This window comes from Anomalospiza imberbis, chromosome 9, assembly GCF_031753505.1.
Source record: "Anomalospiza imberbis isolate Cuckoo-Finch-1a 21T00152 chromosome 9, ASM3175350v1, whole genome shotgun sequence".
In the NCBI taxonomy this organism is placed as follows: domain Eukaryota; kingdom Metazoa; phylum Chordata; class Aves; order Passeriformes; family Viduidae; genus Anomalospiza; species Anomalospiza imberbis.
Window position 1 is genome coordinate 15,227,743 of NC_089689.1, and position 16,050 is coordinate 15,243,792.

General features: G+C 39.7%; 1 protein-coding gene across 1 annotated transcript in view; it reads left to right on the forward strand.

Moving 5' to 3' along the window:
* The first annotated feature begins 272 nt into the window (after positions 1-272).
* The window catches only part of HFM1 (helicase for meiosis 1), a 49,664-nt gene continuing 33,886 nt past the window's right edge, over positions 273-16,050 (forward strand). Inside the window, exon 1 of the mRNA XM_068199859.1 lies at positions 273-585. Coding sequence (XP_068055960.1) covers positions 497-585 — 89 coding nt within the window. The 5' untranslated portion in view covers positions 273-496. The remainder of the gene's footprint in view (positions 586-16,050) is intronic.

Genomic DNA, 16,050 nt, shown 5'->3' on the forward strand with positions numbered 1-16,050 from the left:
TGTTTTGAATGAGAAGATTCCTGAAAAAAACACCTACTTTTCATGCTAGTTTGTATAACCACTTATTTTATTTCTATAACATTGAATAAGACCCGAAGACACTACACCTAAAGTATTCATTGCATTAATTTCTGAATAATAACTCTGTAACTTTCATTTCTGGAGTTTAATTAAAAAGAAAAAACTCAATACAATAACGATGAGCCTGGTCATCCCCACCTGGGGCCTCTCTCCACCCTGCACACCTCCCTGTTTCAGCCCAGCCTGGGTTCATTGCCTTGGGGTTGGTGATGTGACAGTGCTGCTCTCTTGCTCCCTCCAGCCCTGCTTGGTTGTGGGCTGATGTCCTGGGCTGTCCCTGTGCCCAGGGAGGTGACAGAGGGCTGTGGGGGCTGTCTCCTCCCTGCCCTGCTCAGGTCCTGCTCACACTGGAGGTCCCTCCCAGCACTCCAAGGTTATATTATGCCTGGATCATTACAGGTGAATTTTACTGAGGATGCAATGCCACACTCGGCTCTCCTTTACTCCTCTCCTTCAGAGCAAAGATGTTCAGCAGAGACTCTCCGTGCCAGCCTTCCAGAGCAGGTGGGTTTTGACCCAGGTTTCCAGCCTGGCAGCTCTCTTTGCACATAACTGTATGTGCTGCTGGTTCAGACTCCCAGGTTCTTTGGCCAAAGGAAACAAATACAGAAATTTAAATTAGTCATCACATATCATAGTCTGGGCAACTAGGCAGCCTAATTTTTAGGCTCTTACAGCCCAGCAGTAAATTGGAAGAATTCCTTGCTCTGGACTGTGATATACTTGTAACTTTCTCCTGTTGCCACTTCAATTTTTCCTTGGGGCAGAAACACTAAAATCCGAGAAAAATTATTAATTTCTTGTAATCTCTCATACTGAAAGTAGTTATATTTCCAAGTCAGCTGCCTCCAATGCTACTGCAGTGCTTGCCAGCTACTGTAGGAATAACAGTACTGAATTTGAATATAGAGCCTTTTTTCAGTTATTTTTTGCTTTGGATTGTTTTTCCTTTCACTGAGAGGATAATATGGCTTGGAAAGGCTTTATTTTAAGTGTGTACTGGTGCACTGCAGAGTTTGTTCTGTATTACATTCCAAAGATGAATTCTCTTGTGAGTAGTTTGCTGTGACTTTACTGATTCATTTATTTTTAAAGACAATTGTCTGGGGTCTGGTTTTTGTTGTTTGTTTGTTTGTTTTGTTTTGTTTTTTTTTCCCTCCCAGCTACAGGTGATGAAGTGAAAACCAGCTTCATTGTTATTATATGAAAAACTACAATGAGGTGAGTTTTCTAGTGCCAGAATGAGATGGTAACTTCTGTGGGCTGGCAGAGGACTATGTTGAAGTTTACTGTGTCTTCAGCCCCATGTGACAGGCACAGCTCTGTGTCAGGATACAGCAGAAGGCTTTTCTCAGGCTCTGGCACAGGGAAGGCAGGGAGGTGATCATGTGCAAAGGCAGTTCTGCTTCTCTTCCTCCCTGCATGGAAAAGCATGCCATTTTTCTAGTCTACTGTGACCTCTGGCAAATAAATGGGAGCCACATTCTCCTTGTTATCTAGTTACATGTCCAGGTGTCTCAGACAAGCCCTCTCCCCACAGGTGAGGCAGTGGACCAAATAGCACATATGGCTGCATCTGGGATAGACAGGACACTCACTTAAAAAGGAACTTTTTTTGAGCCCTCAAGTGCCTCAATCTTCTAATGTTCCTTTAAGCATAGAAACTCACCTAGAATATTTTATTATGTGACACTGTCTTGCCTGTATCTCGTTGCTTGCTTTCTGCTGTAATATGTTTTTTGTGGGGAGGCATATAGAACATTAGTTATTGCAAAATTCCTCCTACACAACACCATTTCTGGAGTTTGTGGACCCCTTTCATATCCTCAGTGAGGAAACATTTTAGTGCTGTAATTTGGTGTGAGCATGCTCCAAATAGTGGGGTTTGCTGCACATGAGCTTTCCAGGGGGACTTTTGGTGACTACATTCTGGTTTTAGTTCTGTTTTTCACTCTGGTATGCAACCCACAGGTACCATACAGCCATATGGTACAGCCACAGAAATATGTGCACTCATTATGCAACTGCTTCCTATTACAGCTATAAAATATGGAAACTTTGAGTTAAATTGATGGAAAGTTATGTCACTATTCAAGAAAGCAGCAAGCCCCAAACACTTACCTGTGAAAATGGAAATGTTGTCTAATAGGCATTTCTAAAATATCTAATGTTAAGAAGAAAACTGAAAATTAATTTAATTCACAAATAGCACAGGGAGTACTCCAGATATTTTACCTGAGAACAGATTTTCTACTAGGATTCCCTGAAAGAGGCATGAGGGATGCAATGGTTGCTGTTCATATTTTGTCCATAGGAGCTGTTAGCTACCTAGTAACTAATACATGTATTCAACAAACATGGGGTGTTGAAATGTCCATGCTTTTGGTACAAATGTGGTAGCAAACTGACCTTTATGCAAGTCCGTGGCATTCTCAGACATTGCTCTCTGTCACTGACATCTCTCATATTCTCTCTTTTGACCCTCTGTTAACTGAAATTTGTATCAAAGTACAAGGAGTCACTCAAAACTGGTATTATCAAATGAATTCTGAAAACAAATGGGAAAGCAATAGGATTGGATGGAAGGACTGAAAAAAGGTTTTTTTTACAGATAGCAGAAGCAGTTTTGTAAACAATGCTGGTGAAACTCTAACAAAGGACAGAACAGACTGGAGCCAGTGGTGCTTAATGGGGGGGTGAGAACTCACAGGACCATTACAGTGCTCATTTGGAGTGGCTGGGGAGAGCTGAAGTCTTCATGTTTGTTCTTCTAGGAAGGACCGTGAAGGTGTTGTGGAAATGCACAACTTAGCAGGGTGTCTTCCTTCAGAGATTTGAGTAAGGGGAAGGAAATAAGGCAACTGTAATGCCTCCCTCCACTATGAACACTGCCTTTCATGCCAGAAGAAAGGCATAGCCTCTCAGCCTTTCTGATCCCTATTATATTCAATATTTGTATAGCCACAGGCTTTGTGTCCTAACCATTCCCTCTCAACTCAGAAAACTCAATTTCCTCTTGGTTTTTATCCAAAATACACCCTTTGGGTACAGTTAGGGGTATTGTGTTGAAGATGGTCTGTTTATCCCAGGGCATTCTTGCATAGCACTGACCAACGGGACCTTATTCTCTGCTGACTTTATCTGCATTTGCATATATACAATGCAAACAAAGCTGTGTGTAACAGTTTTACTTGATGGCATTTGGTATCCACACAGCTCTGATGAAAGTTACTTCCTAAGGAGAGGTGGAATCAGCCTCAGATGAAAAGGTAGTCTGGAGAAAATCCATGGAGGAAAACAAGGAGAGACATTTTTTAACAGATACTGCAATCAATGAAGAGCTGGTAGGGATAGCTGAAGATGAAAACTGACATAATTTTACATTAAAATTGGCCTTTAGAGGATTAATTTTAATGTTTCTGCAGGGTGCTTATACTGAGAAACATTAAGGTCAAAATACAAGTATTTCAAATTAGGAAAGCAAACAGCTTGGATGATAGCTTGAAATGATCAGATTTCTTAATGGGAGACTTCACTGAGGATGAAATTACGGTAAAAAACAGACTGCTAAAGCAATGAGAGCAGTAATGTGCAGCCACAGGAGAATCGGGGTGTGGAAGAAAGCCAGGGTCAAGGATGAAGTCAGCATCCCAGCCAGCAGGGACAGCCAATAGGTCAGGCTGGAGCAAAACAAGAGAGGGAGCAGCACATGTATAATAAATGTGATAGGCAGGGCCAAATCCTGCCCGATTCTACATCAGTACAACTTCAATGGCTAAAACCTCTTAACACAATGTCACTTCCAATATGATCTAACATACGTGCAGGCTTGTATTTCATTCAGTGCACAAGGCTAGATTTTCCAGTCTCCTATGCTGTTTCTAGGCAATTGTAACTTCGTTGTTCCACTGTTGTTACTATTGGGGTCTTAGATGCTGCTGAATTTCTTCTCTAGTGTATCTTCCATGAGTAAAAATTCACCTGTTTCTGGCCTTCTGTTTTAGCAAGACTAAATTCTTCAAGTTAAAAGATCATTTTAGGAAAGCATGCTATTGTCCACTATTTCTTGAATAGTATACTATTTTATTCAGATTTTAAAACTGAATTATTTGTGCTTCTATGCACTGATCCTCATTTTTTAAAAATTGAGGGGTTTTTTTTGGTTTTTTTTTTTTTTTTGCTACACTGCTGGTATTCATGCTTCCCATATTTTGGCATCAGTGGTTTAAAAAATGGTGATAAAGAAGAGAGTCAGCTCCCAGAATTAGTAAGCTGGAAAACGGACTTTGTTTGAAACACCTTTCTTGTAATATCTTTTATACTTGTAGCATTTATATTATTTCTGAAGTTGTCACTGATGTGAGAACAGTTATTTTAATCTAACACTTGGCTTTCCATACAAGTAAAACTGTGCCCACTTATATGCAAGTATGCATGCACACAAGGATTTACTACTCTAAACCTAGAAGAAGTTTTATGTACTTATGGCTTTGTATTTATGTTTTTGAACTCTAGCTTTTAAAACTCTGGTTCTTTTACTTTTGTTGTTTGGCAAAAAAAGAAACAAACCCCTACGGGTGATGTTACAAATAAAAATCAAAAAATTGCAAATCTCTAAAAGCCGCCACATCCCTGCCCCAAAACTCTAGGCTTTAGTTACTCCTTTTCATGTACTCTTTCTCTTAAATTAGCATTATAGAGAAGACTCTATTTCCTCCTTGTTTCCATCAGTGTAACAGAGGTAGAGTTAACCCTCAGCTCACTAAGGCACAGCCACAGTGGGACCGCCTGGGGTTTCCCTGTGCCTGCTGCACTTTCCTCCCAAGAGCTGCCACCACAGGAGCAGAGAGCCACGGTCCCTGGCAGAAGGGTTCCAGAGCTGCATGCAGAAGGAGGAGGAAAGGCACACAGGAAAAGCTGTGCTGTGCCCAGCTGGCAGCATCCCTGGCAGAGCTGTGCCAGCATCCCAGTGGGCACAGGGAGCCCCCTGCAGATGGTAGCACCGGGGCCCTCGCACCAAAGCAGTCTGTCAAAGAGGAGTGGGATACTGAAAGGACAGTAATACATATATCACTTAAGGCATCTAGCTTGAAATATTAAAAAGGAGGACAGAACTGTGGGAAGGAGAGTTCTTTTAGAAAATTGCCTGTGGACTGTATTTTAATGTACTGAAGCTGTTCCCTCAAGCTATTTTACACAATACCCAGTTTTCTTGACTTTCAGAAGTACTAATGATTCAATGGATGAAGAATAACAGAAAGCTCCTGAACTCATCTCATACTCTCCACCACTGCCTCGAAGTCTTATTTTCAGCTAGTGGTTCAGAACTATAGAGCATTGCAAAGGGGCAAAAAATTCTCTGTAGTGTTAACTGATACCTTCTTTGAAATAAATTAATTTTAAACCAGAGCAACTGGATGTATATGGATGAAATTTTGTTTCTTTTTCCTGAGAGCTGGTAGATTACAAACATAGATGCTTGGTTTAACACAACAATTATAGTAATGAAATGCCGCACTGTCTTTTGTGTTTGGTGTGAGGGTTTTTTTCTCTCTTTTCCAGTATTTCTGTAGATATTGCTTGAGGGTTCTTATGTTTAAAATAGAAATTACTTGAAACACTGTAAATATTAATAGAAATAATGTAAGTAGCAAGCCCCTGTCCCCAGTTGAATATGAGGATAGTGCTTTTTTAATCCTTTCCAAACATATGGCAAACAATTCCTTGTATAATGTCAAAATATAACCTAGAAATACCATTTTATGCAAATTTCAGTTTTATAGGACTTAAGATACATTCTGCATACTGTCTAGCTATAGAAATCATCAGGGGAAAGTTGGCTTGTTTTTATGACAATAGCAAATAATGTTTCTGAGATTTTTCACTATTCACGTAAAACTAGGAAAAATTTAGATCATGCAAAAATAGAACTGAAATTTTTAAAAATCCTGCATCAAAAAAAATTTTATTTTAATGCTTTTTTCTACAAGACTGTTCTGAATTAATTAGAAGCTACTGAAGTACTATTGAAGTGAAGCCATGATCTGCTGAATTTTTATTATAAGAAGAATATTCCACTTGAAGATAGAAACTTGGCCTAAGATTTTTATGGAAGTCTCAAAACAATTGGATATTTTAAAATAGAAGTAGTCTTAAGTAAAAGATTTTACCAGGTTGAAAACTCTGTTTTTCAACCTGCCATAAATAGAAATGTGCTGTTTAATTCCCATGTCATTTTAATTTCACTAGCTTTTACTTACCTGTCCTGTCAGCAATGAAAAGTGGTCTTGGTCTGGAGAACAGACTTCACTCTATCTTACTCTACCATATTGTTTGAAATAGTCTTCAGCAGAAAAAAGGCAGTTTTAACAAATTAAAGCACAAACTCCTCAATCACCATCTTGAATCTGTACCAAATTGTCCAAATATAAAGACAAAGCCAACAAAACTGGCTAACATCAGTATCATGTATGGTAAAATCTTACACTGTGATTATGATGCCAGTAGGCTTCCCAGAAATCAACAAAGGTATCATTAGTTATAACCATTAAAAATAAAGCTATGATTTACTATCAGAGAAGTGAGGTGGCAGTAACAGGGAAATCAGTCTGAGTCATTGAAATTCCTTGTTTTTCAGTGACACATGGCAAAACTGTTTAATTGGTAGGAAAGGAATAATGTGAAAATGCTGATTTCAGGCTGAATGTGCTGCAGTGGTAGTTTCACAGGAGAAATTGTGCTGTCTCTAAGCTAACTGTGCTGTGTGTTCCCTAAGATAATGACTGTAGTTTATGCTCTTAGAATGATATGTGCTAGTACATGTGTGTGTTTATGTTTCTGGGCTTCCCATGTATGGGGGTCTCTGTTTAGTGCAGGAGGCATGTTTCATGCCCTCAGTGTCAGGTAAAAAGGCCCAGGTAACACCCCAGCTGTGTTTTCAACCCTTGAAATAGACACAATGCACGCCCATAAGCTAATGATAAATCCCCTTTAGACGCCGGGAAACGGATGACAAGAAGCAGTAGTGACAACCTTGATTAAAAGCTTGGAACACATTTGGAGAAATAGGAATTTACTTTTGAAACATGAAATACCTGTAAGTAAATGTAACCAGACCTTTCTTTTGGTGCTGATCTAGGCAGGTGCTACAGAAGGTGAGGCTTCAGGGTCCAGGTGCCCCTCCCAGGAGCCCCAGCCACTCTTGGAGACCTTTGCTATGTTTTTGTTTGTTGGTTGGTTTGGTTTTGGTGTGGTTTTTTCTGGGGGGGGGGGTTTGTTTGTGGGTTTTTTTGAGTAAACTTCCTCTGCTTTTCTGCTGTCTCCTGTTTTGTTGCAGAGTTGTTCTTGTGGTGATGGATCTCAGCTCCATCAGGATAACTGCCTTGTGCATCTGCTCTCCTCTGGCATCTGGAAAGCAGTGGCTGGAGCTGCCTTGCAGAGCTCTCAGCTCTGACTGGCAACATGATTAATATGTGCTCTAAAACTGCATGGTTGCTGGGCTTTGTCTTAACATTTGAGTGCATTTCTCTTGCTCATGGTCCAATTTTTAATTACTATTGTTTTTAACAAATACTGTGAGTTTTAGTTAATTCTGAAGTTCTGTAGATATATATTCTGTACCTTGTGCACAGGTGATAAAGGTTCTTCCCCATAGCTATAGAGTCGCTATAAGGAACACCTTTTTTTTTTGTTTTTTTTTTTTTTTGGTTAGGATGAGATTTATCCTAACACTTTGTTTTCCTTGGTACTCCTGCTGTTACCGCTTCTATTGCCCAAGGAAATGTTTCTACCTCAAATCCCTCTGCTTCCACAGTCTATGCACAGACTGTGAATCTAGGCCATAGGTCACAATTTGGAGAAAACAGAAGGGTGGAGGGACAAGGAAAAGCTACAGGTCTCAAAAAGGGGGTGACTTAGTGAACTTTAATGGCTTTTTACATGAAGCAGCTCAGGTTGGGGATTCCTACAGCCTCCTTGGTCATACCATTCTGGCTTTCCAGAGGTAGTCAGAAGAAAGAGCTAAAACAAGGAGACAAGAGATGGATTTCTTTTTGTGTGTGTATATATATATATATAAGAATACTGTCTAAATATCATGAGAATTTTATCTATCAGCAACTTGTCAACAAAGAAAATAAGACTTTTCATGAAAAAAAATTATTTTCAGATTGGGTATTTTGTAGTCAGCTTATGAAGACCAAATGTTAAAGTAATTTGCCTAGATGTGGCAAATCTAGCTTGTTTAACAGGAAAGCACAACACTTAAATAAGTACAAAGAAGTGATGAATGGCTAATAAGCACTTGAAATTCACACTTTGTAACATTTAGCAATGCTACAGCAATAGTTTAAGTTAGGCTGATATTTTTTGTAAGTTAGTATGACTTGCAGAAACATTCTGATAAGGCATGGGTTTTTAATCTTTAGTTTCTTTCATACTAAATTAAACAGTTTAAAGACCTATATAAAATCCACTCCTGCAATTCAATGTTATTAGCATGAGAAATATTTTTCACTTTTAAATAGTGATTTGACTTTTTGGCTTTTCTTGCAAGTGTGATCCAAACATCACTGATGTCACTAGAAATACTTTGCTTATTTATAGCGGGTATTTAGTTCCCAGATATAGTGGATTTAATTCCTTTGCACAAAATAAACATTTGGGCAAGAGCACAAATGACTGTATTCTCTTGTAGCTAGGGGAATGCAGTGATTTGGTATTGGGGGGGGGTGGGTCTCAGAAGTCTAAGGTGATCTTCCTGAGTCAAACAGTGGTATTGGCACATATGTGCTCTTTCTGTCTAAGGTTTAATTATTCCATACAACTTTAAATGGTTTTACCCTCAAAGAGCTGGTACAGGCTTGGATCACAAAACCCAGTAATGAAGTAACTGGAGTAATTCATGAGCTGGCAGATGTGAACTGAAATCACAGAAAGGGAAGGGATCTCAAGTGAATACTATAATGCTGTTTGGTAAAATGAGAAGGGAGAACCCTACCATACTTCATAGTACTGGGCTAGACTTTATAAATTCCCAAGTCCTCTTCAGAAATTTATAGGAAGCCAGGGCTTTCAATTTTCTACAGAATGTTCCAGCAGAAAACACACATATCACCTTCCAGAAGAAGACTCACAAAACTGTCAGATCATTATGACACCCTGAATTCTTCTGTAGACAAAGTCCAGTGATCATTCCATCTTTTCTTTGTGTATTTGAATGTACATGTCCTCTTCTGAACAACTTAACCCAAAATTTACCAGTAGGTCTGTATGGTCTGAATTAATACATGAAAGGGTTGATTAGTGAATAGCTGGACTAAATATGCAAATTACAAAGTTTTCTTTGAGGCTTTATATGAGAAGATGTTTTAAAAACTTTATCAATGTCAACATGTCAGACTGCATTTCTCTGTGAAATCTTGAAACTGCTCTTTCATCTATGTTGTAAACACATCAACAAGTATGTACAATGTCTTGACTTTGAAATGCTGTCACCTACTTTCTGTATCGTTGTCAGTAGTCAGCTTGTTATAAAAGTGTTTCATATCTAACTCTGTTTCTTTTGGTACTGTCTCGACATACTGCATTTTTCAGCTGTGCTCCTTGCTGCCTCTTCCATTTTTATCAAAAATTCTGTGTGACAGAAGTTTTTCTTTGCAACATGTTGATATCTCAGGTTCTCCACTGTCACCAAAGCAGTTGTACTACTTTGAGGATAAGCTGAGTATGTGTAAACCATCTTCAGTGTTTTGTGCCAAAGTGCAGTGGGATTTTGTACTCAAATGTTTTTGTGATGATGAGAAGTCCCCAAGCTTCTGTCATTGTCTTTACTTCTTAGTTTGGAAGTTTCCCAGAATGTGTTCTGTTTAGTACTGTGCCTACTTCTGAGATGCTTGGCTGTTTGGAGTCCACAGTTTGCTTGGAACAAACCCATCTGGTGATGGACAGTTTCTTAAATGTGAGTGTACTCAGACATTCTATTCTGCTGTTTCTCATATAGTTTTTTGTTTTGTTTTGGGGTTTGTTTCCAGAACATATAAGGAACAATTGCCTCAAGTGCCCCAACTGGAATCTGAACATCTGTATTTAGTTACTGCGTTCCAAAATGTAAGACACTTGCTACTTTAAAAATTTGAATTATACTGCTTCACAAGGATTTTCAGTTCCAAAATACAATACTACTGGAGTTTACAGTGGTACAAATTTGGTTGAGTTGGAAAAAAATACTCTGTTCAAATGCCTTTGAGACTTGTGCAATGGAATTGCATAGATTTGTACATGAAGGGCAGTGTGCCCATGGACTGTGATGAAGTACTGGACAGATAACTTAATCATAGAATCCTTTAGTTTGGAAAAACTTTTGATATCAAGTCCAACTGTTAACTCAGCACTGCCAAGTCCACCACTAAACCATATCCCTCAGAACCATGTTTGCAGGCATTTTAAATCCCCCCCACAGATGGCCACTCCACCACTTCCCTGGGCAGCCTGTTCAATGCCTGATAACCCTTCCCATGAAGAATATCCAGTCTATATCCTGCCTGGTGCATCTTGAGGCCATTTCTTCTTATCCTGATATCAGATACTTGTGTCATTCTTGTGTATTGCATCTTGCTGCATCTACAAGAGTACAGTTTCAAAAGTCAAGTCATGTTGAGTTCCTACATCAGTTTGGTTCCAGTGCTGTAGAACACAATTTCCTGGTATCTGATATGAGTTGGGGGGTTGGCTTGTGTCCATTCCATCATCTGCAAGGATGCACAATACTTCTGCACTTGTATTTTCTGTTGTGTGTTACTTGCACTGCAATAATATCCCAATGATCTCCTCAGGACTGGACCACAATTTGTTACCTGTGTACAAGACACACAGTTTTGCACTTTACCTTCTTGTGATGTATCAGTAAATATATTATCAAACATTGAATTGGTAAATTTAAAATCATTAAGGCAATGATCATGAAAGTTGATACAGGAAGAAAATATAAACTTTGAAGAATGTATGCTTTTACCTTAATGCAAGGAGGATAAACTTCATTTTTGAAGAAAGATCAGTGCATGAACTTGTTTCCTCCTCTATCAGTATAGATAACATTCCTGATAACTAACATATAAAGAAACATTTTCTAGTTATGGTATGTTTCAAAACCAGGTTGACATGAACCAGAGATCAAACAAAATCTGTATACACGGACCTACTTTGAAAGAGCGGAGGATCTGTAGGGTGTTCAGATCATATAGTCTGCAGAAATTTAATTGGCATATTGTTGCTGTTTAACTTAAAATGCACAGCATAGCTACACTATGGAAGATTATTAGAAATAACTGAGTAGGTAGGCTGTCATTCTAGGAAAGACAGTTTCAAATTAAAAGAATTATCTTTGGAATACATATGTGTCTTAGCCCTGACTACATCAAGCCATTAATCATATTGGCTGGACCACCCCACACTTTGCATATGGATCACACTGCTGCTTTAAACACTGTTTGTGGTTGAGTTGTTTTATTCCACCTTAATCAGTATAAATTTAATAATTAGGATGTGACCAGGGAAGGCAGAAAGTGAAGATTAAGATTTCTAGAAATGTTTAGATGAGCATTTCAAAGAGAACAGTGCCTAAAATAATTGTTTCTCTCTTTTTTTTTTTTTTTTTTTTTCCAAACAAAATTGAGTGGACACAAAGCCAAGAAAATAAATTCTGTTGAAGAGGAATCAGATCCATAGTTGGTAAGTGGCCATAGTATAGCCATATAATGGTTTCCTCAAATCACTGTTTGCCAGAATCATAAATCACATTTGAAAAAACAGAAACTTTCTTGGTGAATAAAAATGCTATGTGTAAAACAAAATAGATTCTAGAAATTCATAATATACCCAACCTGTATTTTCAAAATTCACAAATTTTTGTCTGTTCCTTGACTACAGACAAATATTTATTTTTTGCAATTGAAAAAATTATTCTAGGGAAATAATCTATAAATTTCCTAGTACACATGTATTTAAAGGAAGAACTCTAAAATGTGTTAACTTTTCAGGAGTTCTGAATATTTTTTAATTATAGAATTATAATTTCTAATCCAATGCAAGAATTCTTGCTGACAGCAAACATTTTCAAAGTGCATGAGCCATTAGATGATCTGGAATCCAGATGTTAGCTGTATAGCTGTAAACAGAATTGATTCATAATAATTTAAAACAAAAAACTTAAAAACAAGTGCATTTGTTGTACTTCTGTTGAGAATCGGCTTCAACAAAACAGGTCTAGCTTAAAAAAATCCATTCCATCCCTACCTTTAAAAAAGTACATTGTTGGAATTGACAAGATGGAAACAGCCAGATATTTTCCAAAACAGTGGTTGCAGATATAACTTTCGGGTTTGTCATCTGTGCAAAAGCAGACTCCATGGACGCTTTTCAATGAGACATTTTTGTTTCATTTTTAAGGGAAGCAGCAGTGACTTGGCTCCTAGGAGGTGCATTGCAAAAGAGCAAATACCACTACAGCATTCATCTCATTTTCTTTCCTTCTGTGTATGTCTTATTTTATCAGCTTAGCATTTGATTTAGATATACAGAAGTTGTAAATTATCAACTATGTGAACTATAAAGTCTATATTCAATGTGATATCTCCTTTGTCTATGTGCAAAATTGCTAATGTCTCTAATTAGTATGGGACATACAATAAGTGCGCGTACATGACAAGATTTGTTCGGGGTGGGGTTGTAAATGTGGAATGTGCTTGTTTTGTTAATTTGAAGCATGAGCCTAATGCTATACATAATGAAAATAGTTCTTGGTTAGCCTATACCTGAGGGGTTCATCTCTTAAACGTGTTTTAAAAAAAATCAAAACAAAGAAACGTGTATGGGTAAGAAATTGAAAACGTAAACAAAGGTAAAAAGTACAGAAAAGAGCACTTTCTCCACTTCACCATGAAAAAAAAACCCAATAGTGCTAAAAATATTTTAGTTTAGCCACATACGAATCAAAGCTCAGGAGCTAAGCTTTCCGGAGCAGCATCTGCTGGGGCACGGCAGAGCCGGCTGCCGGCAGCGCCCTGGGAGCCGTGCCTTGCCCAGCGCTGGGACAGCCCTGGGGCGGACACGCAGAGCGCGATTGCCGCGGCCCCGCGGGAGCCGCCGCCAGCTCTCCTAAGGCCCAGCCCTGCGAACTCAGGCACGTGAGCCACCTCAGCTGCCACAAATCTACTTATTCGCCTGTTCTCAGGTTTTGTGCAACATCCGGCCCCTATTTGTAAATCCTACATTTAAAAATTTTGGTGTAAATCCACCAAAGCCAACAGGATAAAATGGAAGGAACTCCCCTTTTCCTCACCTAACTAGATAACTTCATATTTGCTGTATTTTTATTTGTATTTTATTTTACTGGAAAAGGTAAGAGGTGCAAATACTTTTTAATTATTGAGTTTTACAATTTCTTTAATAAATTAACGATTGCAACCACCTCAAGCACTGATAAAAGTCATGCAGCTCGGGGGCTGCCTGTGACTTCATGCCTTCTAACCTTTCCCAGTGATTTCTACCATGAGGAAGGGTGCTTCCTAGAGACCAGTGGTTTTGTCATGGCTCTGAAATGGTGGATAAAGCTCAGCTAAGGAAACTCAGAGAAGTCAGCACTGATTGTGAGCTCACTTACATCTTCCTACTTCTCTACACCTAATTTGTCGCTGATTTGTTCAGTTTGTGAGTTCTGGAGAAAATGGAATGTTCTAACAGCTCTGTATTTAGCAAATATGAGAATTATTCTGTTGTCATATGGATCACTGACCGATGTCTGGTGTTCATGATTTTCTAGTTGTGTTGCTCCAGAACACGCAAGTTTATGACTTAGTATGTGATGTCCATGAGCTGGAAAGACTCAAAACATATGGCGGATCAGATGTTAGGCTTGGGGAAAATCAAAAATTAAACTGTCTCAGAGCAGTCGAGAGACTGCTTTGCTATATATTTTATGGGATTTGTGTGTGTGTTGAGGGAGATGTCACCTAGGGAAAGGAATCGAAGGAAAAAATAGCTTTAAAAAATGAACTGTTTGTATTATGGCTTTAAACATTAAAGTCTGGTCAGCTAAAAGCAGATGTTGTGAACTAAGATGGAAACTTGCCTGAGGCCGGAATCAAAGAAGGCATTCACTAATAGTAAGAAGGAAAAATGCTTTCTGGTTTCAGAATTTATTGTAAGCAAAAAAATGAATGCTTGCTGCATGCTTATGCACATTTTCCCACTTTTATTCAGATTATTGAATAAGATTGATGGCTTCAGAATCTAATTTCAGACAATGGGTTCATTATCAATCCTGATTGTATTCTAAGCTCCTTATAAAATCTTTTGTTATTCCGTGCTGGCCGAGATCCGAGATCCTGTCGTGTTGGAAGTAGGAATGAAGTGCTTCTCACCTTTGGCTGTCTGCCCAGTAATTAGATGGGGAGGTGGGTTAAAACATCTAAATGTGTGATATAAAACTTGGAATATTGTAATATGACACAAGTCTGATGCAAGTCTTTTCAAAGGAAGAATAAATAATGGAAAGACATAAATATACACTGTATAGTAAAAATAAACATTATATTTCTTGCATTGACCTAGGTCTTAATTGATCTGGGCTTGCACAATTTGAGTGAACACACATTAAGTAAATATACACAAAGTGTAAGAATTTGAAATGAAAAGTTAAAAATTGATATTTTCAAGAAAGAAAAACAAAAAAGTTGATTAAATAAAAATTATTTATGTTAAAATCAATCAATATTTGAGAAAATATTCTCCTTTTCATCTATTTATGTATGAGGAAATACATATTTACAGTAGCTGCCTCTATAGTATTTGTTGAATGTCATGAAGCTTTGAACCAGCTTAAAATTTAGACTTTCTTAGACAGTTGTGCTATTTATTGAAAATTTGCTAGTTCAAAAGCTATGCTCTAATGGCAAGTCCAGAATTTTAAGTTGCAGTATTTCAGGGAGGAGCAGGGTAAGTGACCTAATTCTGCATTTTACAAAAACTTTGTCATATTGTTTCAATTCAAATAATTTGAAGAATTTTGTTGCACCACTCGAATAGCAAGGGAAAAAACCTTATTATTTTCAAAAATCCACTAAAAGGATCAATATTTTTGCTATCTATATTTCTTCCTGCAGGAATAATTTTCTTAACCGAGTTGTATGGCTCAGGGATCAGCCGCCTTTTCTAATTTACATCAGGGTTGAAGTGAGTAAGGACTTCTCAAGAGAGTAATTCCCAATAAATCCATGCTTGGACAAGCTCTAAATCCAGCAGCAGTGGAGTGTCCGCACATTCCTCTCTGGCAGTTTTACGGGGAATTTAGGCCAATTCTTTCCCATTAGAGGATCTCCGAGTAGGGGGTCTGTCAGGTGCTGGGCCCGGGCCGCCCCTCAGAGGGCAGGCAGCGGCCGTGAGGCGGGCCCGCGCCCTCCATTTCGCGCCGGCGGGAGCGCCGAGCCCCGGAGCGGCGCGGGCGCCTCGGAGCGAGCGCCGAGCCCCGGAGCGAGCGCCGGGGCCCTCAGCGAGCGCCGGGGCCCTCAGCGAGCGCCGAGCCCCGGAGCGAGTGCCGGGGCCCTCAGCGAGCGCCGGGCGCGCACAGCGAGTGCCGAGCCCCTCAGCGAGTGCCGGGGCCCTCAGCGAGCGCCGAGCCCCTCAGCGAGCGCCGGGCGCGCACAGCGCGGAGCAGGCGCGGCCGCCATCGCCGCCTCCCGCCGGCCCCGCTGAGGCGGCTCCAGCGCGCGGCCCCCGCGGCCGCCATTTTGCGCGGTAGAAGCGTCGGGAGGCGCTAGCGGTGCGGCGAGAGGCACGGAGTTGTCGTTCCTCGGTGGAGGGAGCCTGGCCGTGAGGGGCCTCAGGGCCTCGCAGGCCGGGGGAGCAGCGCAGTGAGCCGGGGACGCGCTCTGAGCCGCCGGGGCACCGGGCCGTTGAGGTTTTTTTGGGTCAGCA